The 26,900-nt window shown below is 38.5% G+C and overlaps 1 protein-coding gene across 1 annotated transcript; it reads left to right on the forward strand.

The window, feature by feature from the left end:
• The first annotated feature begins 942 nt into the window (after positions 1-942).
• On the forward strand, positions 943-25,221 carry WDCP (WD repeat and coiled coil containing). Its single transcript, XM_030554371.1, has 3 exons — positions 943-2,865; positions 18,170-18,290; positions 25,055-25,221. Exons 1-3 carry the CDS (start codon positions 943-945, stop codon positions 25,219-25,221), a joined length of 2,211 nt encoding a protein of 736 aa, XP_030410231.1.
• The last annotated feature ends 1,679 nt before the right edge of the window (positions 25,222-26,900 follow it).

Here is a 26,900-nt window from a genome sequence, read left to right on the forward strand (position 1 = left end):
AGTCTGAACTCCTGTTCAACACACGCCATAGGACATCACTGAATTAATTCCTGTTCAAACTAGAGAATATCTTTTAGAAAAATATCCAAAACTTGCTCAGGATGGAGAAGCCACAACCTGTCCTTTTTGGCTTGTACTGTAGGCTCACAAGAGGAGGGCACAGATATGCAGAAATGAACATGTGGGAGACCAAAAGGGAAGTGACATCAATGAGAAGCCGGGGAATCTGATCCAGAGAAACAAGCACTAATTAGATCAGGTGCCCTGGCTTCTAGTTTATGTTGCTTATCTTTTTGTCTCCCCCTCTCGCACATTTCATATAACCAGTGAGTATGATTGCCCTCTCCTATTTCCCCTTCTCCCCCCTTAGGAATCTTTGAAATGTGCTGCATATCAGAGATTGGAATCTGGCCCTTACTCTTAATGGATATGTTTAAATCTTATTTTTTCCTTCAAAGCCTGTCCGTAAAGAAGTGTCAGGTCATTATTTCATGCTGTAGCTTAATGCCAAGACTTAACAGCATAGGAGTTCTCTCCTCCATTCATTAAAGAAGCCCTTCATTCACTGAAGGTCAAGGTATTAGAGTGTTATTTTTAAATATACTCCCAGCATTTAAGAGTTAAAAATAGGCTATGGAGAAAATGTCAGTGAAGCATACAGTAATTAGCTAAACCTTGTTAGACATCACATGAAGATTATAACTCCTCCCAGGAAAAAGCAGCTTTCACCTGGATTTATACTTAGCAGAGCAGCTGCAGAGTCACAGTGTGAAGGAGTTTGCATTTCAGGCTCCTTGCTTATTAGAAAAAAAATCAACTTGATTCACCTACCGAGAAACAACTCAACAGCCGAGGGACTCATTTTCCTTATCAAGATGCTGCAATGAATCCTGTGGATTTTTTACCTTGGAACAATCACCTCTAGGGAGGAAGTTTAAAAGGATGGAGTTGGGAAAGGCAAAACTTCTAAGAACTGGCCTTAATGCCTTGTATCAGGCCATACATCCTGTGCATGGAATTGCCTGGACGGATGGGAAGCAAGTGGCACTGACTGCTTTACATTTTCATCATGGAGAACTCAAGTTTGGTGACTCAAGTGTAATTGGTCAGTTTGAACATGTTCATGGACTTTACTGGGGCTCATGTAGTGCTGCAGACACACCAGCTCTGCTTGCTGTTCAGCATAAAAAACATGTCACTGTTTGGCAGCTGAGCTATAACATTTTGGAAAAGAAAAAGCTCCTGGTTTCTCAGACTTGTGAAATGGGTGAGCCATTCCCAATGCTTCCCCAGGGCTGTGTGTGGCATCCCAAAAAGGATATTTTGGCTGTGCTTACTAAACGGGACGCCTCAGTTTTACACGCTGTTCGTTCTGATAACTCCAGGGTGAAAGCGGATATCAAAAGCAGTGGTCTCATCCACTGTGCTTGCTGGACTAAAGATGGTAATCGCTTAGTGGTTGCTATAGGCAGTGCCCTTCATTCCTACATATGGGAGGACACTCAGAAAGCTTTAAATGCTTGCTTCTTTTGCCCAATATTTGATGTGGGTGGTTATATCTGTGCTATAGAAGCTACTTTAGATTTCCAAATTGCTGTAGCCACAGAGCTTCCATTAGATAAGATCTGTGGCTTAAATGCAGGCATTACTTTTGATGTGCCATCTGGTACTGAAACAGGCTCTTTAACTTCACAGTCTACTCTGGCACTTGGGGATGAGGAATACTCGACGGACCTAAGAAGAAAATCAATAGATTCAGAAAAATCTGTGGCTGTTGATTCAGTAGCTTCTTCTTCATCAGGTCCTGTGGATTTGACCCATATCCTTGCAAACCATCGGAGATCTGATCCCAGTCCTCTCATTCCTCTGAGACGCAAGGACTATGTCCCAGGAAACAATCAAGACTCTTCATATCTGATCTTGGTGACTTTTGAAAGAAAGGTAACGACCACCCGAAAAGTCAGCATTCCAGGCATTCTGGTCCCTGATATAATAGCTTTTGACCCTAGAGCTCAGATTGTGGCAGTAGCTTCCAATACTTGTAACATTGTTTTGGTTTATTCGGTAACCTCTTCCTGCATGCCCAATATTCAACAAATCCAATTGGAGAAAAGTGAAAGACCGAAGGGTTTGTGCTTCTTGACAGATAAACTCTTGTTGATTTTGATTGGAAAGCAGAAATTCATTGACCCTGCTCTCATTCCATCTTCAAGTTCAGAAAGGTACATTATTCGTTTAATGATCAAAGAATTAATATTTGAAGAAGATTTTTCAGCACCGTCGGATGCCACCCAGAATCTGCTTTCTAATTTTGAATCCTCCATAAATACTTTTGGAAAACGGAAGTTCTTTGAAAATCTTGCCATGGAAGATCAACCCTTGAGCAAGGAGCTGTTAATACCAGGTAGCACTATAATTCAATCCCCTAGTGGCAGGAGAAGACTTATAGAAGAAGTGAAGAGTCCCAGTTATGAACGAAGCTCATCATCAAGTGTGAGTGACCTTGATGAAAAAAGGGTCTCCGGTGACCCATCCATTGCTTTGGAAACGTTGGATGCCGAGCCAATTAATCGGTCAGTGGCCCTCTTTGGACTTGGTACACCAACCAGGTTTTCCAACAGACCAGCTTCTCCTAAAGTGCAGCTGGATGTGTTTCAAGAAATTTCTGTTTCTCCTAAAAATAACAACTTGCCAAGTGAAAAAGGAACAAGTCACATATCCAGGAATCTGGAAAGACTGTGTGACAGCTTCACTGAGTTACAGCTGCACCTTTCTGAACTAACGGACTCCACTAAAAATGGAAAGAGGTTATCTCTAGCATACCCATCTTTTCAGGAGCCACCTTTTGTCCACATCACTTATCAGGTAATTTTTTTATTAATTTAACATTCTTATCAGGTAGCTTTTTTAAAATTCTCTTTTTAAACATTTTATTTTAAAGCAAGGGGATGTATTTTAATTTTCACAGTCCAATTAGCAGATTTCATCAGAGCTTGACATTCAGCGTGATTCAGAGTTGTGAAATAACTTGCCATTGAAACAATCACTTGCATTTCTGCAACTAGCTGGCTGAATTTTATAGGAGATTCTGCATAAGAAATCAGAGTATTTTCTTCTTTCATTGCTCAGCTGTAACCACCACTGAGGCTAATTGGAGTTGCATGCATATATCAAAAAGGAGCACGGAACATTAACTATCACTGTACAAAAAGGTTTTGGATTGGTTCGGTGTAAGTATGAGCCCACAAACACTCCCACTGGATATGACAGCGACTCCCACCAACAAGCCTCTGAAGTTCAGATCTGGGTTCAGATCCAAAGTTTGCAGCTAGCCAGTGTCTCTGATGGGCTGAAACAAAACTTTAGATCTAGACTTTTGCAAAGTTCAGATGGGAAAGAGCTGAACTTTGCAACTTGGCCCATTTCTAGTTTAGTTTTTCACTGACAATCTTTACACATCAGGACAGTTTAATTTTTTTTTAAATATTACCATTTTAACTTGATTTCTTTAAAAAATGTATATGTACCTAACTGCTAATTATTTTATTAACTAATAAGTAATATACCAAACCAACAAGTCATTATCCAGCCCTTATTCAGACAAAACTTCCATTGATTTCAATGAGAGTTTTAACTGAGTAAGGACTTCAATATTTGGCCCATTATTAATTAATTATTATTATTATTGAGACACCCTTCAGATTAGTATAATAGGAAACTAGACACATTTATTTGTATATCTTGTAGCTTTTGAAAATATTTTAGGATCCTTTGGTGTGGAAGGTATTATGGAAATATAAGATATTAATTTTTTACTATGTAGTGGTATTAAAATTATATATCTCTGGGTCAAATTTGATTCTCAGATGTGCACCAGTGGTTTCCTGTTACACTAATGACAGCCACATGCACATCCAAGGAGAGAATCTTCCTCTACACATCCTGTAAGGAAGTAATTACTTGATTCAAACATCATTCATAACATTTTAGAAATTGCTTTCTTGCCATTTTGGAGTATTAGTGTGTTGGCACTCTGGCAACACACTACTCAAGCAAAGTGTTTGATCTTATTTAGTCAATAATTTAACTTGACTATATTGCATAAACTCCAATATAAAAAGAAAAAATATTAGTTTAAATATTTTAGTGTTATATTCACCAAAAAGTAAGCTCCTGTGCCTTACAGTGAATTGAAGCTCTTTTGCCTTCTGAACATTTACTATCTCATTGTCTTGCAAGAAGCCCCTTCTTTTGGGTTAGAATTAGTGGTGCCAATTCTTTTCCAAATAGGAGTTTAGGCTATGGAATCTAGCACCAGCGTAAGATCTGAATTACAAAGTAAGTGCTTGATTGCACATACCTATTTTTGCACAAGTCGTAAGAAATATGTTTGCTTTTCTTTTAAACCAAAGTGAATATGGTGCTGGTAGAACGATGACAGCCTGACCCCATTGGAGAATGAATTTCTTTGTTTATGAAAAGAACAGGTTTTCTTAGCTCATCCAAAGACAGCACCACATTAAACTAATTCAGAAAAAAAGCCACTTAATGATTGTTTGCAGTGTTGTAGCCATGTTAGTCCCAGCATATGAGAGAAACAAAGGTTGGTGAGGTAATATCTTCTATCAGAAGTTGGGCCAACAAAAGATATTACCCTCATCCACCTTGTCTCTCCAGCTTAATGAATAGGTTTCTTCCACATTTAGGTGTTCTTTGAAGGTCTCTCATCTAAGTACTGACCTAGTCTAACCCTTTTTAGCTTCTGAGCTGTAGCAAGAGCACAGTATGAGGTCAAAGATAATGAAAAAGAGATTGATGGCAAAGAGACATCCAGACAGACAGAGATATTTTGCCTCAGAGACAGCCAATCATTTTCTCAGAAAATAGATGTTTTGATTAGTTTGGATTCAGACATCTGAGTCTTGTTCCTGTTTCACGAGCTGATTAGCGCTCTCTGAGCTCAGAGACCAGTTGAGCCATGGAGTTACAGCCAGGCGCTGTATTCATAGGGCAAAAGGCTCAGGAAATGGCCTTACTGCCTTATGTATAAATACATTTCTGTGGTAAACATTCTAAATATAGGTAACGCTGCAGTGGGTTTGTACAACACTCACCACAATGTGGGCCCAATCCTGAGTGAGGCAGGCATCTGGGCAGTACTGTATTATAAAATACAGAAAATAATAACTACAACACACTATAGCAATAGGGCTACTTAAAAACATAAAAGTAAGGTTTGAATCATTATAAGGAAAAACAGCAGTAATTAATGACCAATTATGAACTTTATTCTGTGACAATGTTAATATACACCAAACTATTGAGAAAACTATGGTCTAAGATAAATCTGAATCTAAATTATTTAACAATTTCCATTTCTCTCCATAGTAAGTTCCGAAAATGGGGTTTTTTTAGTAATGCTATATTAACTGTAAGGAGGAGTCTATGTTCTTTACAGATTTGCCATGACAATACTAACTGTAACTTCTGAGACACTTATGTATATTCAGTAGTCCCTGGGCTTATTTCCTATGTAAATTACAGACACTGGCAAGAGCCATGATCACCAGGGATCCTAGAAACCCACTTCCCTTGGAAAAATGTGGAATTTGCACTTTTAGAGAGAATTTTTAGTTTTTATGTTTTGTGAAAAAAAAACCCATATACAGTGAAACCCCAATTATCTAATCTAATTGGGACCAGGGCCAGAACTGATCATCAAAAATGTGGATAATTAGGAGAATGGACAGGGCTTGTCTGTCAGCCCCATGCAGCAGGACTTCAGCTGTCAACTTAAAAATTGTAAATATGTCAATAACGTGTTAAACTGATACCTACATATATTGTGGCTAGGGAAACTAAAGTTCAGCATTTCATTTTAATTGCTGACAAATGCGGATTTTTATGGTTTTTTTATTAGAGAATTTTGTGGTTTTTATCACTGAAAAGCGCGATCCCTGATCACACTCAAACTTTGGAGCTGTCACAATTGTAGCTTGGGTAATAGCATTCAGCTATAGAGGCGATGCCATCATTCGCCTTGAACAGCATATAGTTAGGCTTGGAACTATTAGAGTTTTTTCAGTAAATGCTGGTAAACATCAATTTCACTGTACACATACAGACAAAAAATACTTCCATTGATAATAATCAAAATGTACATACAGACAAAGTAAGAGAAATGCAGCTTGTGAACTTATTAGTGTTTCATTTATGGATATTTACTTTGTATATTTTGACACAATATTGACAATTTGTGTTTTAACAGCTCTAAAGCTTTAACTTTTCAAATCTCAACATCTATTGTCATTAAATAATTGTCGTCTGACCATCAATTGTCTTGTCTGATCCCTCCCCATAATTTCCTGCACCTGTGAAAATGTAAATTGGTAAAAATATTTTAAAACCTTTAGAACAAGCATCAATATTATCTGTCAAAAGCATAAAAATACAAATCTAATTCTGCCAGGCCTTCATATATTATTGAAGCTGCATCATGTAGAGATGAATGGTTTTGTGAGTATTGTGGGATGGCAGGCAGAGAGACTCAATAACAGGTTTTTATTAAATAAGTAGAAAAAGAGTAGGGAAACTAATGTGGTATAGATTTGTTTCTGAGAGTGCTTTCTGCAACAAGATATTTTATCACTCAATTTCCTTCTAGAAAAAAAAGAACGAGTAATTAGCCCCGTTTCGAAACTAATTACAGTAGGAAATTGGACCATCAGGATTCCAGGTGACTGCCATTTATGCAAACCTCACTAACAGGGATAAGATTCATCTGCTGTAAGTTGAAGAATACTGTTAAGTTCACATTTTGTTCACAAGCAGTACTGTGTCAGAAATCGCATCACTGACAGGGTATATCACAAAATTAAACAGAAAACCAAATGTATTTTGGATTATTAGCTATCATGATTTCCCACTTAACACCACTGATAGTGTACAGAATTCAATTTAAGCACCCTTCAGACATTGTACATTTACACTGACCTGATCAGTTATAAAATAAAGAGAAAAGCAGGGTTGTACAGTAAGTTATGAGATGAGTATAGGGTATTCCAGGTAGATGGGAACAACAACAACAACAAAACCTGGGACACGATCATACACAATAGTGGGAAGGCAAGGGCAGAGGATCAATAGGAGACCAAGGTTAGAGGAGTAAAGTGAATGAGCTAAAGAACAGGTATTCAGTATTAGGCAAGAGAGATTTGCAGTAGTAAATTAATCTCTTTATTGGTAATCAAGTCTCATGGCACCCAAATTTCCATCTCCATCAACTCTAAAGGCATGATCCTGAAAGATGTTCTGGTTGGAAGGGGTATGTGATGTGCTGAGTACCATCAACTCCTAATGCAGTCAGTGCATATATCTCACTAGAAGAACTCACACACCTTGACATATAGGATACCAAGCTGTCTATATTCCTGTCTTGATTTTTAGATCCGAGCTACACAATAATAACTCTGTTCATGAACACCTCAGAGACTATTGATGAATACATACATTAATGAAGACTCTCTTTTGGGTAAGATGGTCCTCTTTTGCTCCCAAGTTTCTGATTCAGCTATCAGTTTCCTTAACTCAGGCCTTCACTTTGCTTCCAAAGCAAGAAATCTCAGAATCATCTTTAACCTCCAATGTTACTTTACTTTCCACATCTCCCATGTCTGTATTTCTGCTTATCACCAGTTTTAGAACATTATCAGAATTTGTCCTTACCATGTCCTCTCTATTTTTGCTTACATCCTTATCCAAGCATTAATCACCTCCTATCTTGACTATTGCAGTTCCATTTTTTATGGTCTTCCTAAATCTCTGCTCTCTAAACTTCAGGCTGCCTGACTAGTCTGTCACTCCAAGAAGCAGAGTCAGATCACCTTTATCTTCCATCATTTTCATGGCTTCCTTTCTATTCCTCAATCCAATTCAAAACTGCCTTCCTGATTATTGAAATGGTTCATGGATTTACTACAGCTGAAAGAAATGGAGGAAGGTACTACGCTGTAGGTAGATAAGGGAGAATGAAGCTCATTTTTTGCCTTTAAAAAAAAAGAATGTTTTCTGCATTACATAGCTTGTTTCCATAGAAACAGATTTGCCACTCTTAGTGACACTAACGAGATACCCCATGTACACACGAGATACCCCATGGACTTTAATGGGATCATTGGTGGAATAAGGCACTATTCAAAGTGAGTGAGCATCACAAGCTGGTCCATAGGTAGTAAGCTGGGCTACCCACAACTGTGAGTGGACAGTGGACTCTGATTTACACCACTATCTCATCAGTAGCTGGACTTAAATTGATAGAGATGATCTTTGTTCCAAGGTGAATGAATGCGGGTGGTACAGGAGGATGTACAAGATTAAAATTAAGCAAAAGGGTTAAGAAGAGGAAAGGATAGAGTTGAAGATATTGGCAGACTGATGGATGGGGATAAAATATGTTGTTTACTTATAGTACAAACAGATTGTATAAGACATCTAATCCAAGGGCTTTTAAAACCCTATTTGCTCTTTGCTTTAGTAAACAATTTTCCACCCATAAATATACTAGTTCACATGTTACAAATAGATAGCATGGACTTGACCACTGTAGTCTCCCAGCCATTGCTGGAAAACAGTTACTGCTAGTGCATTTCAAGCCCCCATCTGGAAATGACCTTAGAATTTTCATATATTTAGCACATCACTTTTCTTCAATTTTCTTACAAGATTTCTTGAGGTTTGATTGTATTCATACTTCAATATCTGGTTATGATCTCTCACTTCATTTGCAGTTTTGAATAATGTTATCTTTTGAATAATAAAGTCAGTAACCTGACTAACCTGCACTTTTTGAAACAAGAAAGAATTTGAGATAATAGTTTCTCAAGACCTCATAAGGTTTGGTGAAAGAAACTCATGAATGGAAGAGACAAATATGACTCAGAAAATAAAGATTCTTAGTGTGATAGGAACATACTCTGTCACTAAATGACGGAAGACAGTAGCAAAGAATGATCATTAATCATAGAATTGTAGGACTGGAAGAGACCTCGAGAGGTCATCCAGTCCAGTCCCCTGCACTCATGGCAGGAATACATATCATCTAGACCAGTGATTCTCAAACTAACCGGCCTGGCCCACTAGGGGCTTTCCCTGAACAAGTGGTGGCCCTAGTTTGAGAACCACTGATCTAGACCATGCCTGACAGGTGTTTGTCTAACCTGCTCTTAAAAATCTCCAATGATTGAGAGTCCACAACCTCCCTGGGCAATTTATTCCAGTGCTTAACCAGCCTGATAGGAAATTTTACCTATTGTCCAACCTAAACCACCCTGGCTGCAATTTAAGCTTATGGCTTCTTGTCCTATCCTCAGAGGTTAAGGAGAACAATTTTTCTTCCTCCTCCTTATAACAACATTGTAGTACTTGAAAACTGTTATCAAGTCCCTCTCAGTCTTCTTTTCTCCAGATTAAACAAACCCAATTTTTTTAATCTTCCCTCATAGGTCATGTTTTCTAGGCCTTGAATCATTTTTGTTGCTCTTCTCTAGACTTTCTCTAATTTGTCCACATCTTTCCTTAAATGTGGAGACCAGAACTGAACACAATATTCCAATTGAGGTCTAATCAGTATAGAGCAGAGCAGAAGAATTACTTCTCATGTCTTGCTTAGAACACTCCTGCTAATACATCCCAGAATGATGTTTGCATGTTTTGCAAGAGTTACACTGTTGACTCATATTTAGCTTGTGATCACCGATGATCCCCAGATCCCTTTCTGCAGTACTCCTTCCTAGGCAGTCATTTCCTATTTTGTATGTGTGCAACTGATAGTTCCTTCTTAAATTTAGTACTTTGCATTTGTCCTTACTGAATTTCATCCTATTTACTTCAGACTATTTCTCCAGTTTGTCAAGATCATTTTCAATTTTAATCCTATACTCCAAAGCACTTGCAACCTCTCCCAGCTTGGTATTGTCCATACAATTTGTAAGTGTATTCTGTATGCCATTATCTAAATCATTTATGAAGATAATGAACAGAACCGGACTCAGAATTGAGCCCTGTGGGACCCCACTCAATATGCCCTTCCAGCCTGACTGTGAACCACTGATAACTGCTCTTTGAGGTTGGGTTTCCAACCAGTTATGCACCCATTTTATAGTAGTTCCATCTAGGTTGTATTTCCCTAGTTTGTTTATGACAAAGTCATGCAAGACAGTATAAAAAGCTAACGTCAAAATTAGGGCTGTTGATTAATCGCAGTTAACTCACACAATTAATTTAAAAAAATTAAACAGGATTTAAAAAATTAATTGGTATTAATTGCACTGTTAAACAATAGAATACCAATTGAAAATTATTAAATATTTTTGATCATTTTTTACATTTTAAAATATATTGATTTCAATTACAACACAGAATATAAAGTGCACAGTGTTCATTTTATATTATTATTTTTATTACAAATATTTGCACTGTAAAAATGATAAACAAAGAAATAATGACTTGATAGACAATAATAAAATGTCAAGTATCAGAGGAGCAGCCGTGTGAGTCTGTATCCACAAAAGAACAAGGAGGCTGGTGGCACCTTAAAGACTAACAGATTTATTTGGGCATAAGCATTCATGGGTAAAAAACCCCACTTCTTCAAATACATGGAGTGAAGATGCATCTGAAGAGGTGAGTTTTTACCCATGAAAGCTTGTGCCCAAATAAATCTGTTAGTCTTTAATGATAAAAATGATAATTGAAATAATTTTCAATTCAAATCATACAAGTACCATAATACAATATCTTTATCATGAAAGTGCAACTTACAAATGTAGATTTTTTTTGGTTACATAACTGCACTCAAAAAACCAAAACAATGTAAAACTTTAGAGCCTTAAAGCCCACACTGTCCTACTTCTTGTTCAGCCAATCACTAAGACAAACAAGTTTCTTTACATTTAAGGGACATAATGCTGCCTGCTTCTTATTTACAATGTCACCTGAAAGTGAGAACAGGCATTTATATGGCACTTTTATAGCCGGCATCGCAATGAATTTATATGCCAGATGAGCTAAACATTCGTATACCCCTTCATGCTTCAGACACCATTCCAGAGGACATGCTTCCAGGCTGATGACGCTCATTTAAAACAATGCGTTAATTAAATTTGTGATTGCACTCCTTGGGGAAGAATTACATGTCTCCTGCTCTGTTTTACCCGCATTCTGCCATATATTTCATGTTATAGCAGTCACGGATGATGACCCAGCACACGTTGTTCATTTTAAGAACACTTTCACTTCAGATTTGACAAAATGCAAAGCAGGCATGAATGTGAGTGAATCTGAAGTGCCTTCCAAAATCTGAGAGGGATGAGGTGTGGAGCATGCTTTCAGAAGTCTTAAAAGAGCAACACTCCAATGCAGAAACTACAGAACCCGAACCACCAAAAAAAAACCAAACCTTCGGCTGGTGGCATCCGACTCAGATAATGAAAATGAACATGCGTCGGTTTGCACTGCTTTGGGTCGTTATCAAGCAGAACCCATCGTCGGCATGGACCTCTGTCCTCTGGAAGGGTGGTTGAAGCATGAAGGGAAATATGAATCTTTAGCACATCTGGCACATAAATATCTTGAGATGCCAGCTACAACTGTGGCATGCAAACACCTGTTGTTACTTTCAGGTAACATTGTAAACAAGAAGCGGGCAGCATTATCTCCTGCAAATGTAAACAAGCATGTTTGTCTCAGCGATTGGCTGAACAAGAAGTAGGACTGAGTGGACATGCAGGCTCTAAAATTTTAAATTGTTTTATTTTTGAGTGCAGTTTTTTTTGTACATAACTTTACATTTGTAAGTTCAACTTTCAATATAAAGAAATTGCACTACATTATTTGTATTAGATGAATTGAAAAATACTATTTCTTTTGTTTTTTACTGTGGAAATATTTTTAATAAAAATAATACTATAAAGTGAGCACTGTACACTTTGTATTCTTTGTGGTAATTGAAATCAACATATTTGAAAATGTAGAAAGCATTGAAAAACAGTTAAATAAATGGTGTTCTATTATTGTGTAACAGTGCATTTAATTGTGATTAATTTTTTTAATTGGTTGATAGCCCTAGTCAAGATATATCACATCTACCATAGTATAAATGTAGTATTTCAACTTTTTCCTATCACGTACATTACAAATGTATCTGTTCAGGAAGGATCAGTGAAGCAGAACCCAGGACTGCAGTAGAAAAACTTTAGCTGCTGAGTTTCTGGAAAACTGCCAAGAAAGGTAGACGAATAAGGTAGAATAACAATAGCTCTTTCGGAGGCTGCAGGCAAATTAGTGTTGCCAACTCGTTCAATTTTATTGTGAGTCTCGCACTATTTAATGTTTTACTTAAAGCTTCAGCACACTGAGGCATGTGGTTACATGAGATTCTCAGCTTTCATTTAAAAAAAAAAGTTTTCTAGCCCTCCAGGTTGCAGAGAAAAGCTTGAACATGTGACTTGAGGGTACCCTAAAGGTTCAAAAACAAAAAGAAAAAACATCTAATCCATTTTTTTTAAATCTTGTGATTTTTAAGGCAGCTTTGTGATTTTTGGGTCCTGACTCAGGAGTTTGGAAAGTTTGGGTTAGCAATACTGAGACTGCCTAGCTGCAAGCTATGTGATCCTTTTACAAAGCTGTAAAATCTGGTGATGGTTAAGCTGCGATAGATGAGGGAAAGGTTTGTTCATGTTGCCAGATTCTTGTTGAGGGAGAGCTGGAACCAGATACATTAAAGGAAGTTGGCCAAAAGAAGCCTGGGCAGATAATATCCACTTGAGTATCTGGAAATATTTGTCATTTCTGTATACATATCCCCTTAGTCCTCCAATAAACTTTGTTTATGGATAAAGCAGTTTACAGTAAAGACTTTGAAACTGAAAACTACAAGCCCTTTTAGCCCCCTAGAGAGAGCAATACTTCAGAATCAGAGATACAGCTTTCAGGAACAGACAGTGAAACTTGGTGGAGCTGGAGGAAGAATGATCTTGGGGTTCAAGCACAAGGGTGGGAGGCATGAGATCTTGCTTCTATTCTCTATACTGCCACAAACTACCTGTATGGGCTTCAGTAAATCACTTAATTTCTCTGTGCCTTGGTTTCATCATCTATAAAATAGGAATAATAATCAACTATCTCTCAAGAATGTTAGGAGGCTAAATTGATTAATGTATGTAAAGCATTATGTATTCCTCAAAGAAAAGGTGCATTATTGTTACTTAAACTAAATGATAAATCAGAAGAGGCTGAAATAATTTGGAGCAATTAAAAACAGAGGAAGCCCATGATCTAACAGAATTCTCCAACAGTCAGACATAAAATGTAACAGAGATTAATTTATCTCTATAAACAGGAGAAGTGCCTGACACTGGAGAGAGACTAATGTAACACTAATGTTTAAAAGCAATGAAAAGAAAAAAATCTGTGAAACTAAAGATCTGGATTTCTGAAATCTGTACAAGGAAGATATGTAAAATCATAGGTAAGAATAAGATAAAGGATCTTGGACAGAACAGACTGGTCTAAGATAGTCCATGTGGTTTTATAAAAAGTAGGTCATACTATAAAATTGGGATTCACTTGTTGGGGGAGGCTACAATAAGAGCTAGCAGGATTAAGCAAAAAATATAATGCACCAAATTCATCCCTAACATAATTTTACTAATTATAATCAACTGATTTGTAGTCAATTGAGATGGAGCTGGGATTAATTTGTCTTGATCATTCTTGACTTGAAGATAACTGGTATGAAGAAATGGGCCTGCACTACATCCAAAACCCTTCAGATTCAATGAAGGATCACCTTTGGGTCAGAATCTTTCAGCTCCGTCCCATCATTGTTTATAAGTTATTGATGCAAGAGCAAATCAGACAACTTTTTTTTTGTTTCTACCAGTATTAGGCAAAATGTGGCAGTGTTTGGATCACACAAACTCGTAAGAACAAAAAAAATTGCTTTTGTGCACAAATATCTGTTCTGCATATACAAATATCAATTTTTGACTGCAAATGAAAAGGTCTGCAGGGACACTCATTATACCCATTGCTGAAAATTAAGTCTCTTGAGCTCTGTGTATAAATCTAAGTGCAATATAGTATTACTAAAAAGAAAAGCAAGAACTTGAGGGGAACTAAAATAACCAGGGAAGAGGTCTCATAAATTATGGTTACAAACAAAGATTAAAGAAATTACCAGTGGTTTAAGGAAAGGAGAAGACTGAAAGGGGACTTATTTGAAGTATTTCAAATTACTTGGATTTTTTTCTTCCAGTCATTACACAATAACAAATTGCTAATTAATTTTAGCATGGGGACAAGAGTACAAATATCTGCAGGGATTTTTTTTTTTAATGTAGAGAAATTTGTACAGTGCCTATCCTAATAGGACCTCTCAGAGCAACCATAATACACAAATGAAATAATATTAAGCTACTCATCTGCATGAGTTATTCAAAATAGAATTGGGAAAAGGTAATTTCACAGAATTACAGTGGCACTGTGATGGTATTTATAACCCAGTGCGGTTACGTGAAAACCAGGAGGATTTATGGTGCTGCAATGAAAAAAGAGAGACTACATAGTTTAGGAAGGGTTTAAAATGCTGCGGAGTAAAGAGCACGTGGCTGCAGAAAAACTGTTTGAGATGTGGACAGAATTAAAAGCAGCAAGAGAGCTTGAATAGAAACTAAGAACTGACATTAAAGGAGATTAGGAGACATTTATTTAAGCCAAAGGTTAATTAACATGTGGAACAGATTACTCAATACAGAAATAGAAGATGCAGCTGTGAACTGATTTAAAAAGAAGTTTGACATCAAGAAGAAATATCAAAGGATACAAAGTACAAACACTAACAAAAGCAGAACCCAAATTAGGTTTAGGGTAGATGGTGTCTCTTCTTTCTGTCCTAAAATGTTACAATGCTGCAGTTGGTTTCATGCTGAATACACAAAAGGAAGAGTTGGAGGAGGAAGGGGTCAACAGCATAGTAATTAAATTAGAAGATTATGTTACATTGGGAGGTGTTGCAAACACAAGTGATGCCAGAGGAATAAAATAGGTTCTAAAGAAATGGAAAATAAAGGCAGGAAATAAAGTGAGCTTCAAAGTAGAAAAATACAGTAGTATGTTTTAGGGGGAAATAATCCAAATCATAGCTATTTAATAATGGCAGAGAGTGACTTGAAAAGCAGCAAAGAGTCCTGTGGCACCTAATAGACTAACAAGGTATTGGAACATGAGCTTTCATGGGTGAATACCCACTTCATCAGATGCAATTTGAAAAAGAGTAATGCTGAAATTTGTCTCTGGATAATAGTGGACAGCAAATTATATATAAACATATCTATCAATTACATAGCTGCTTAGACTTTACAATCATCAGGTGTTCCTCATGCTGTGGTCTTGTGGGCTTGGGCTTGGATCCACAGAAGTATTTAGCCTCCTAATTTCTATTGACTTTGATGAAAGTTGGGAGCCTAAATATCTCTGTGGATCTGGACCAAAATGGGTGGCATCAGTAGCAACAGAATTCAGAGGCCTCAATCCTTAGCCCAGCTAAAGTCCACCCAACACAGCACCAAAGAGGAGGACAAGGCTGGCTGGATACCATCTTTATACTCCCCCATTCGCTGGTTTGGCTTGTTTGGCTCCCAGTATAAGTTCCACCCCTCCTTAGAAAGCTACACCAGACATGCCAAGACAGATTCCCCAGTGCCAAAAATTTAAAAATTCTGCACCAAAAAATAAAAATTCTGTGCACACAATATTTTAAAATTCTGCAAAATTCTGCAAATTTTATTTGTCAAATAAATGTGGAGGCTCCAGCATGGCATTGGGGAGCACAGGCCACTGGCTGCACAGAGGTGGGAGATCGCTGTGCAGCTCCTCCACCAGGACAAGTATTCAGTGGTGAGGCTACACCCAACCCTGACACAGCACAAGGACTGTGCCTACCGCCCAGGTGCACCAGGTATGAGGCAGGCTCATCAAGGCAGGATCCAAGTGTTGAGGGGTTTAGTGTGTAGGGAACCAAGTGAAGGGGGGATCTGGATGCACAGGGGTTTGTTGGGAGGTTCTGGGTGCAAGGATAATGGGACTCTGCAGGAAGGTCCAAATGAAAGTGATTGGGGCTCAGTGCGGGGGGTGGGGTCTGGGTGTGTGGGGATAGAACTTTGCAGGGGTCTGGGTGTGGGGAGCTCAGTGAGGGGTCCAGATGCTGGGAGAGTGGGATTCAGTGGGGTGGGGATCCAGGTTCAGCTGGTTGGGGCTCGGTGGGGTGGGGAGCCGGGTGGCTTATTGGGGTGGTCCAGGTGCAGGGGGAGTGGGGCTTATTGAGGGAGTTCTGAGTGAGGGGAGTGTGGGGCTCGGCGGGAAGGTCTGGGTATGAATGGGTCTGGATGCACAGGGGTTGGGTAGATGAGGGAGCAGCTCCCTGTATAGAGATGCCTTCCCGTGCATCTCAGGAGCGATGGATGCAGGAAGGGGAAGGGTGAGAGAGTTTGCAGAACTTCCTGAAGCTAGTGGAGAAATCTGGGAGTGGGTCTGACCTGGCCCCAGATGCCGTGCATTGGAAGAGGAAGTCCCATCCTCCCCAGCTCTGAGCCCAGCATAGGATAGGATCCACCAGCTGCATCTTCCCCAGTTCTGCCCCCTGTCCCACAGTGATTTACCTCTCTGCTGGCTGCTCTGGGCACCTGAAACATACTGCTGGGAAGGGTTGCATGACTACTCTCGTGGCTTCCCTTTGCTTCCCTGTCAGAAAGTCATTTTTCTGTGAGGAAGCAAAGAAATCTGCGTGGGACATAAATTCTGTGCATGTGTAGTAGCGCTGAATTCCCCCAGGAGTAGTTAAATTTGCAAGGCATTATGGCATCAGAGAAGCTGGTGCAGTTTTGAGCTGCATGTTGTAGCCAATGATTTTAGTTTTGTATTAATTTATTGTGTGATGTTATGATTAATCAATTTGTTATGTTACATATATTCATTGTATGTTAATTAGAGTCAATTTGTAGGATTATAAAAGTATAAGATTGATCAGTATTTAGAGGAACTCAGTAAGTAAGGAAGGAACCAAGTAGACATGAGTAAGACAAGCTGAAACACAAGACCTGTAGGTTGAGGCCTGCAAGACTTTAGCTTAGCTATTTTAGGCGTTGGAGACAAGACACAGTGACATAAGTGATCAAGAAATAACCCGATGCCCTAAGATTATGGGGAAAGAGGGTCCAACTGTTAAAACTGCACAAAATTACTCAGAAGATTAATATTAGATCATAAAAATACTGTAAAGGTGCATCTGTCTCAGACACGTGTTAAACCACAGGATACAGGTTGTACGTCAGTGCTAATGAGAACAAAGGGAACTTACACAGCCTATTGAAAATTGGGGTCCCTTAAGTTTCCAGGGGACACTGACCAATAAGAGAAAAGAGGGTGGACACTTTTATGGACACACGCAGAATCTAGGTGTAGACAGAATCATATTATAAATAGAGGATGCCCAGAATGGGAAAACTCCAGCAGGAACCATCCCTCTACTGATGACCAAGCCATGAGAGATCCATCAGACCCTAGCACTGTTGTTAAGAATGTGAGTATAACTATATTTGTAACTTGCGCATAGGTCTCTATAGAATTTCTGTATGCTTGGGTAATCATAACTTAAAACTTTTAAAACAGACTAGACTTTGTAGTGGTGGATGTACGTGTGGTCACTACTCTTGGTCTTTATGTGTTCCTAGAGAATCTAACTCTGAAACAAACAGCAGAGATGGCTTTCATTCTGTCAAGCTTGAAACTGTAGCTGTCAGAGCTGAACCCACGGTGATTTAATACCATGTTATAAAATTCACTTTAAATCAAATAAAAGGCTACAACCTGCAGACATGACTCTAAGGAGCCAGGAGCCAAATGAGTTTCTCTTTTCTTGGGCCTGATGAGACAGAACCTGTAAAACTGCAGTTAAATATGGGTGCCTTATTCCCATAAATATATAGATATATTGTTGGGAGTAAAGAGAAGATGAAAACCCAAAATGATAAAGGAGCTGTAGGGCCTGATTCCTGAAGTAAAAAGTGGCTAGTATTCTAACATGACCTTTTCTTTTACCTGTATATGTCCGCAGAAGTATTTCTCAAATGGAGCTGTTGCTGAGGAAACAAGAACTGTTCTCCTTTGTGACGGCAAGATCCATCTGAATTTAGTCCAGCAGCTTTTTGATCTACCCATTATTGAAATGAAACATGGTACGTTTTATATATTTCTAGTGGCTGGGTTATAGATGACATTTTCAATATCAAAGTTGTACTTGGAAACATATATAGATATTTTGATATTTTTCCCAATAAGCCCTTGTTTTTCTTGTCTGAAACATGGCAGAATGTAGTAGTCCTGGCTTGAAGTAGTAATAACAAACACCAAACACCTGGTTTCCATCATCAGCACACCACTATAAAAATTGTTCTACTACCTCTGTCAGAACATCTCCCAAAATTACTTAAATGTTAGGGATAATTGCATAGCTGCCTGTGACAGAGTGCTGGGCAACAGCACCTAAGCCAGCACTCTGGTCACTGAAGATCTAATTAATTACCCCAGAGAAGACCTCATTAAGAAGAGCTGTGCCTAACTTATTGGCTGGGGAGAACTAAGAGGCTAATTAGGCCATTAGGCAAATAGTACAAAAGGCACAGGAAGGAATTGAGATGGAAAGAAGTGGGGGGGGGGAAGGGGGAGAGAGAGAGAGAGAGAGAGAGAGAGAGAGAGAGAGAGAGAGAGAGAGAGAGAGAGAGAGAGAGAGAGAGAGAGAGAGAGAGAGAGAGAGAGATTGCTAGCTCTTCCCTGCTTACCTCAGGAGCTGAAGACTCCCTAGGACAGTAGGTGTAAGTAGGGCTGTACAGAGTATAAGGGTGGTGGAAAGCAATATTGTAAATTATTAATATTGTAAATTGCATGGAGGGTTTTACCAGCAAAAATGTCTTTGAGCTGTTTGTGAACTTGAGCAGAGGCAAGACAGAGTAAGAAGGCAATGACAGAACTAGGAGTAATGGTCTCAAGTTGCAGTGGGGGAGGTTTAGGTTGGATATTAGGAAAAACTTTTTCACTAGGAGGGTGGTAAAACACTGGAATCTGCTTCCTTACAGGTTTTTAAGGTCAGGCTTGACAAAACCCTGGCTGGGATGATTTAGTTGGGGATTGGTCCTGATCTGAGCAGGGGGTTGGACTAGATGACATCTTGAGGTCCCTTCCAACCCTGATAGTCTATGATTCTATGAAGAGCAAGTGTGCCCTGCCATGCTGCCCCCAAACCAGAGCAATCAGTTAGATTCCTCTGTGGAGGGAGACAGAGAAAATAATCAGGACACAAAGTTCTTTGTAAACAGGGATGCTTCCTTTTAAAGCCTTTTGGCATCTTTACCCCTTTCCACAAACATGCCACATACCTGATGATACGAGGGGTTGGGGAAGTGGGGATCATTCCTAGGATTTACACTTTTTATGTCTGGAAATTCTTGGGATTAGTGTAATCTAAAATTAGCACAGGAGCCCAGTGTTCTAAACTGCCAAACTTCTCTTTCTCTTCCACTCTTTAAGTGGCTTCCCTCCCTAAGGGACACCCAACAATAAATTCCTACCTCCCAGCCCAGTTGCCACCAACAAATAAAAATATTCCTCATAATAAGAGCTGGGTGGGAGATGATTTTCCTGTCCCATGAAAACTATCAACATTTCAAAAATGTTCAGAGAGCAAAAGCAATCCTGGCCCCAATAGCCTAGTGGTTAGGGCACTCACCTGGGATGAGGGAAACCTAGGTTTAAATCCCTGCTCTGAATCAGATACTTGATCTTGGCTCTCCCATATCTACCAGGCTATTGACTATTCTGGGATAGGATTCTCCTTCATTTTGACCAAAACCTCCATTCTGTACCCAAGAAACCTTCCTGACTATGTAATATGCTATGATTGGCAGTTTACAGCTAAACAGAGACCAGCAGAGGGATGGCACAAGTGCTGTCAGTGAGGACAGACTTACGTAGGAAAATCTGCATAGCACCTGCTTACACCAGGCCTGATTCATCCTGGTGCTGATGCTGAGACCAGTGCAAACACTGAGAATGGTGTCTCCCTGACACGGGGGATCCCTGAAACTGGTTTGGTCTTGGGCTGCCTTAACTTCTACCCTGGCTGCAGTGGTCTCTCTGGGTAGCTCTAGCAGTCAAGCATGGGTGGGACATGAGACATCTCTCCCTCTATCAGCATACCTTTTACACTGGAGGTGGTTTCAGGTGTGGAATAGAGCCAACCATGCCAACTGTTCACCTGCTGAGGAGGCCCTCTATGGAACTGGTATTTTCAGAGAGATCCCTTTGCAGCAACACAAAGTGGCTTTAACATGGGGAGGAGGGGAAGAATTCCCATCTTTGGCCAGCTCTTGATTTTTAAGAGCACCAAATTCACCTGTTTAATTAAAAAAAAACATGGTGAGATTATTATGAAAATGAACAAGAAAGCCTCTTTTCAGCCTATAGAAAGGCTGATAGTTTAGTTAACATTGGCACTCTTCATTTTGATGCCCCAGGTTTTACAGAAGACAAATGCCACAACACAGAAGCACCTCCAGATGTCTCTTCTGTCCAGTGTGCTGTTACACTCTTCAAAAAAGGAGTCTGTTTGTAAAGAGCAAAGAGAATTGTTGAACCAAGAATCCCTCTCAAACCATGCAAAATTTACCAGATTCAGAGCACAGGGATTTATGTGATTCTTCAATCAATTGAAGAATTGACTGGGGGTCAGGGGAGCTTGCACTCCTTGAGTTTTTCTTTGAGTTTGGGATTTGGGTGAGCTGCAAAGTTCAAAGTGTAATCCATCAAAATTGCTTAGTTTCACCTTGTTTTGCATTGAAACCCTGTAAAACCACAAGTTTTGCATAGTTTTGACACAAAACCATGAGATGGCCTGGGCACAAGCGACATGTTTGTGAACATTAGCAGACTGTACAACAAATGTGGGGTGACTTTCCAGTTTGCAACAAAACACAAAGTATACTGAAGGGTTAACAAAAATGTTACTCAGCTCCATCTCATCCTCTAATGCCACATAATTAGATGGGACACTTTGACAAATGTCCTTAGTTTGCAGCGATGGTTTCCAATTTTTTTTTTAATTAACATTTTGAAATGCTAATCTGCAACAGTGGGCCAAATTCATACTGATGCAAACTCACTAAAATGAATGGAATTGCATCAGGAATGAACTTAGCCTTGCCCTGAATGCTTTAAGTCCAGTAGCATAATGCCATTACTCTCGCTAAATATAGCCTGTCACATACAGCATTGGTAACAGCACATATTTGGAGGTCTCAGTCTTCTGCAGGTCATCTGTAATAATTATGCAAGGTAAAAGGGTATTTTTAATATTACTTTTGGCACCACCCTATCTCTAAGTAACAAAACATTTTGTGAGATTAATATAACACAAGTGTTAACTCACTGCAATTGTGATTTTTCAACCTTTCAGATGAATAGGGATAAAAACACAAGCGAATAATAAAAAAGCAGGTTTCATCAGTTTGGCTGATAATGCAGTTCTGTTGGTTTGTGTGGCAACATTTCCAATTACAGCCCTCTAGTTTACGGACTCCAAAGTCTGTCCAGAGTTAGAAAGAAGGTATTAACAGAAAAAGATTAAAGGTTCATGATTGGGAATGACAATCTCCTTATGACGTTATAGGTGACATGACAACATGAAATAGTGAAGCAGCTTGTGAAAGTGCTTAGTTAATAACATAAAAAGAGGAGATTTCGCTTTGCCAAATAAACAATGTTGCAACTGAAAAAAACACACACACACACACACAGAGCGTATTAGGGGTTTTATACTTCCTTTTTCCATAATCTTTAACATTTTGTGTAGAAAAGTAAAATTTATAACTATCAAAATATACACAATGAAACATAACCTACTTTCCTATATATCAAATGATGCTATTCAAGGTCCTCTATTCCATAATTACAGGACAAGTAGGCCTTATCAGTAATCCGGCACACACAGGTTCCCAGAGTCAGTGCTGTCAGTGCTCTTTCTTCTGAAATGTCCAACTGAATAAAACAAAGGATATACCGACATATTGTTATATATGTGTATGTTATGTCCTAGGATAACATAATAGGTAGCCCGTTAGGGAAAAGACCCACTAGCAGTAAACATCCACAGTAGATTTTGCTTTATTTTAAAAGGTGACTTACAAAGGAAAGAAAATGGGTTTGTATTACTTTCTGCGTCTATAGGATGTATGAAGCAAATCTGAATGGTTTTGATTTTCTTTATTTCTTCTTTTTTTCTGCTTTTTTTTTTTTTAAACATTAGAAATTCAGATCTGTCTACCCTATATTTTCCTGAGAATCTGTGGACAACTGGAGAAGTAGTAGGTTTATGATATCAGAAATACTATACAAGTGAAACCTAATTACTTGAGAGGAAAAGTGATTTTTCTTCAGTCTGTTTAAAAATCCTGTTGTTGTTATTGTTAGCACCTATTTAATACAAATGCCCGAGAACCACTTGGGAGAAAAGACATCTTTGTCAGAAATTCAACAACCCACATCTTCAACTGAGGAGTAAGAAAGCTCAAAATCCACATTTCTGAGACCTCTAACAAGTCATCCCACAAACCCACTAAGAACAAGACTTGATATTCCTGATATTTCTAAGGTAAAAACCAAGCAATAATAAAAACCAGACATATGAAAATGGGATCCTTTCAAGATCTCTTTATATCATAATTAGGGCTGTCAAGCAATTGAAAAAATTAATCGTGATTAATCGTGCAATTAATCGCACTGTTAACAATAATAGAATACCATTTATTTGAATATTTTTGGATGTTTTCTACATTTTCAAATATATTGATTTCAATTACAACACAGAATACAAAGTGTACAGTGCTCACTTTATATTTATTTTTATTACAAGTATATGCACTGTAAAAAAATAAAAGAAATAGCATTTTTCAATTCACCTAATACAAGTACTGTAGTGCAATCTCATCATCATGAAAGTTGAAACTTACAAATGTACAGTTATTTACAAAAAAAACTGCATTCAAAAATAAAACAAAGTCCATTCAGTCCTACTTCTTGTTCAGCCAGTAGCTCAGACAAACCTGTTTGTTTACATTTGCAGGAGATAATGTCCACTGCTTATTTACAATGTCACCTGAAAGTGAGAACAGGCATTCTCATGGGACCGTTGTAGCCAGCATCGCAGGATATTTACCTGCCAGATGTGTTAAAAATTCATATGTCCCTTCATGGTTCAACCACCATTCCAGGGGACATGCATCCATGCTGATGATGGTTCTGCTCAATAACAATCCGAGCAATGCAGACAGACGCATATTCATTTTCATTATCTGAGTTAGATGCCACCAGCAGATTTTCTTTCTTGGTGGTTCGAGTTCTGTAGTTTCCGCATCGGAGTGTTGCTCTTTTAAGACTTCTGAAAGCATGCTCCATACCTCATTCCTCTCAGATTTTGAAAGGCACTTCAGATTTTTAAATCTTGGGTTGAGTGCTGTAGCTATCTTTAAAAATCTCACACTGGTACCTTCTTTGCGTTTTGTCAAATCTGCAGTGAGAGTGTCCTTAAAATGAACATGTGCTGGGTCATCATCTGAGACTGCTATAACATGAAATATATGGCAGAATGCGGGTCAAACAGAGCAGGGGACATGCAATTTCCACCCCCACCCCCAAAGGAGTTCAGTCACAAATTTAATTAATGCATTATTTTTTAATGAGCGTTATCAGCATGGAAGCACATCCTCTGGAATGGTGGCTAAAGCATGAAGGGGCGTGCAAATATTTAGTATATCTGGCACATAAATACCTTGCAATCCCAGCTACAAAAGTGCCATGCAAATGCCTCTTCTCACTTTTAGGTGACATTGTAAATAAGAAGAGGGCAGTATTATCTCCTGTAAATGTAAACAAACTTGTTTGTTTTAGCGATTGGCTGAACAAGAAAGTAGGACTGAGTGGACTTGTAGGCTCTGAAGTTTTACATTGTTTTGTTTTTGAGTGCAGTTATATAACAAAAAATCTACATTTGTAAGTTGCACTTTCACGACAAAGATTGTACTACAGTACTTATATGAGGTGAATTGAAAAATACTATTGCTTTTGTTTATCATTTTTACAGTGCAAATATTGTAATAAAAATAATATGCACTTTGATTTCCAATTACAACACAGAATATAATATGTATGAAAATGTAGAAAATGTTCAAAATATTTAATACATTTCAATTGGTATACTATTGTTTAATAGTGTGATTAAAACTGTGATTAATCATGATTAATTTTTTAAATCACGATTACTTTTTTTGAGTTAATCATGTGAGTTAACTGTGATTAATCGACAGCCCTAATCATAATTAGCAGTGAGGAAAAGTACAAAGTCATTTTTCTCTTCTCTATGTCACCTGAATTTAGAGCTGCTGAAGGAGTGCTGGGTTGAAAGCCCTGGAGATGGAAGTTTCTATTTATCCCCAAAACAAATATAGCACAGGTAGTTTCTTAATAATTTATTTAATTTTTGTCATTCCTTCATCATCTGGGAGGAGGGAATGAGCAGATGATGAGCAGAAGTAGATGACATTAGAGCATAGGTTAGTTGTGGAAGGCTAGACAAAAAATTTTTGAGGAGGAAAGTGGGGGTGCTTACGGGACATCCACATTAGCAAAAACTGAATTTGTTTTTCACTGTCACTGAGCAGGGTTAGTAAAAATGCCACAGCCCTTTGTACACTAGGACTTCCATTAATGTTACCATTGGGGAAGCTTCACTTACAGTGGATTGCCAGATATGAATTTTGCTAGTATAGACAAGGTTTTAATGCCGAGCAAAAGGACGGCTAATGTGCTGGACTACATATTTTAAAGTGTGATTGTATATTGTATGTAATCACATCAGTACATTCATTTTCTTTAATGCTCAATTTCTTTATAGGTTCTTCCTGGATTGTTCTCACTGCAGACAGCGAAGGCTTTGTTCCATTAATGTTCAAAGCAAAGCAAGAGATAATCATAAGGGATGGAAGTGACAGTTCAGAAGTCTGTGGAAGTCACTCCTGCAAAAACAGCATGTCTATACAACCACCAAGCAGTGTGACATAATTTCAGGATAAAGAATGTGAATGCCCTTCTGTTATGAGACAATAAAAAAAGACATTCTGCAGTATCAAACTGCGTGACTAGAAAACTGTCTCCCATATATTCAATGCATTGAAACTGTAATACATGTGGCACAGTTCCACAATAGTTAGATCCTATCTGGGCTTCCATGGTCCCTTCTGCACGATCAGCTCTAGATTCATGTCTGTTTCATCTGACGCTTATAAGGCTTGTGGCGGGTTTTGAGCAGTGGGTGAGGAAAGACAGTTTTTCTGTAGCTGGTAGTTTAATTCTGTTCAAGATATTCTTGGAGTGGCAAGTTAAAATCATGTGATGAAAATAATGGCTAAATATCAAGGGTGGGTGGGGCAACTCAGCAGCAACAGGTACACTTTTTCCACTAAAAGCTGATGTTACTGAAGGAAGTTTTTTAAAGTTCATTTCTGTTTATTAACATACACAGAAAGCAATCACTTTTTTTAACTTGGCAAGAGTTTGCTGCTCCAGTGGCTCCTAGGGAAACTTGCAGCATTTTGGAGAAATACATGATTTTTATGTGAAGACGCATGACTGTTAAAAGAGCTATGTCAGTGTCTCATCTGCCATGAGGATTTGTATAGCGGAACCTAGGAAAACAACTATTTAGCATGCAATAAAGGGGAAAAAAATAGTGAAGCAAGGATCAAAGACATTCGAAGATACTACATAATACAGGCACATCCTGGGAGCAGATGGACAGATTTGTGGGAGCTCAAACTATAATGATCATGAGGATGAGAGAAGGAACAACAAAGGAATTGAATAAACTCTCACTGTTTCTCCAGGAAGTAGGGAGGGAAGGGCGAAGTGTTACAGTCCATCCTGTGTATGGCTCCTGCTTCTCCTACTTGGTATACACTGACAGAAAGTATGGAGAGGCATATCTGTTTCATCCTTTGCACTAAAGGAATGAAGGATGAATTTTTAGGTAATCTTTTTCCAACACATTTTAGTCCTTAAGTTTGTTATAAACATTTATCGTCACAGTCTGAATTTTTGTCTCTGTGAATATCTCTGCGAAGTGTTTTCCCTGTACCTTGAGAATCTTGGTAACATTGTTTATATAGCAGACATATGGTAAAATCTATGTGATAAACCGCATTTATCATACAACTCATTTCACTTGCACTCTCCCCATAAATGAATCTCCTTAATATAACATTCCACAGTACTGAGCAATAAAAGACATGTTTCTTTCTATTCCCCCAAAGTGTGAGATTTCTCTTTCAAAATTACATAGGCCCATTGCTCAAGATGGGTAATAATCAGTCTTCTACTAATGAAAGGTTTAAGGTTCAATATCACATATCAGGGCCAGCAATGGAAGCTTTAAACCATCAGTTTAAAGCAAGAATTTCTCTATCTCTTTCCCAATGGCATATGGCTAGTACTGGTAGGTCACAAGATCTTGGACCTTAAAATCCCAGCATTGCTAGGGGAAAAAAGTATGTAAAAATAATTTTAGGTAAATTTTAGAGGTTTTTAAAATGTGGCCTCTCCAAGACCAATACCATTGGACTCTTATACTAAGGTAGCCTCTGCCCCTTAACACTAGGTAAAAGGGCCAGAGCAGCATATAGGGCTCTAAAAATCTCAAATTGAGCTGTGGGGCCAATTCCTTGAGAGGCTGAGGACTCTTTACA

This window comes from Gopherus evgoodei, chromosome 3 (assembly GCF_007399415.2).
Source record: "Gopherus evgoodei ecotype Sinaloan lineage chromosome 3, rGopEvg1_v1.p, whole genome shotgun sequence".
Classification (NCBI taxonomy): domain Eukaryota; kingdom Metazoa; phylum Chordata; order Testudines; family Testudinidae; genus Gopherus; species Gopherus evgoodei.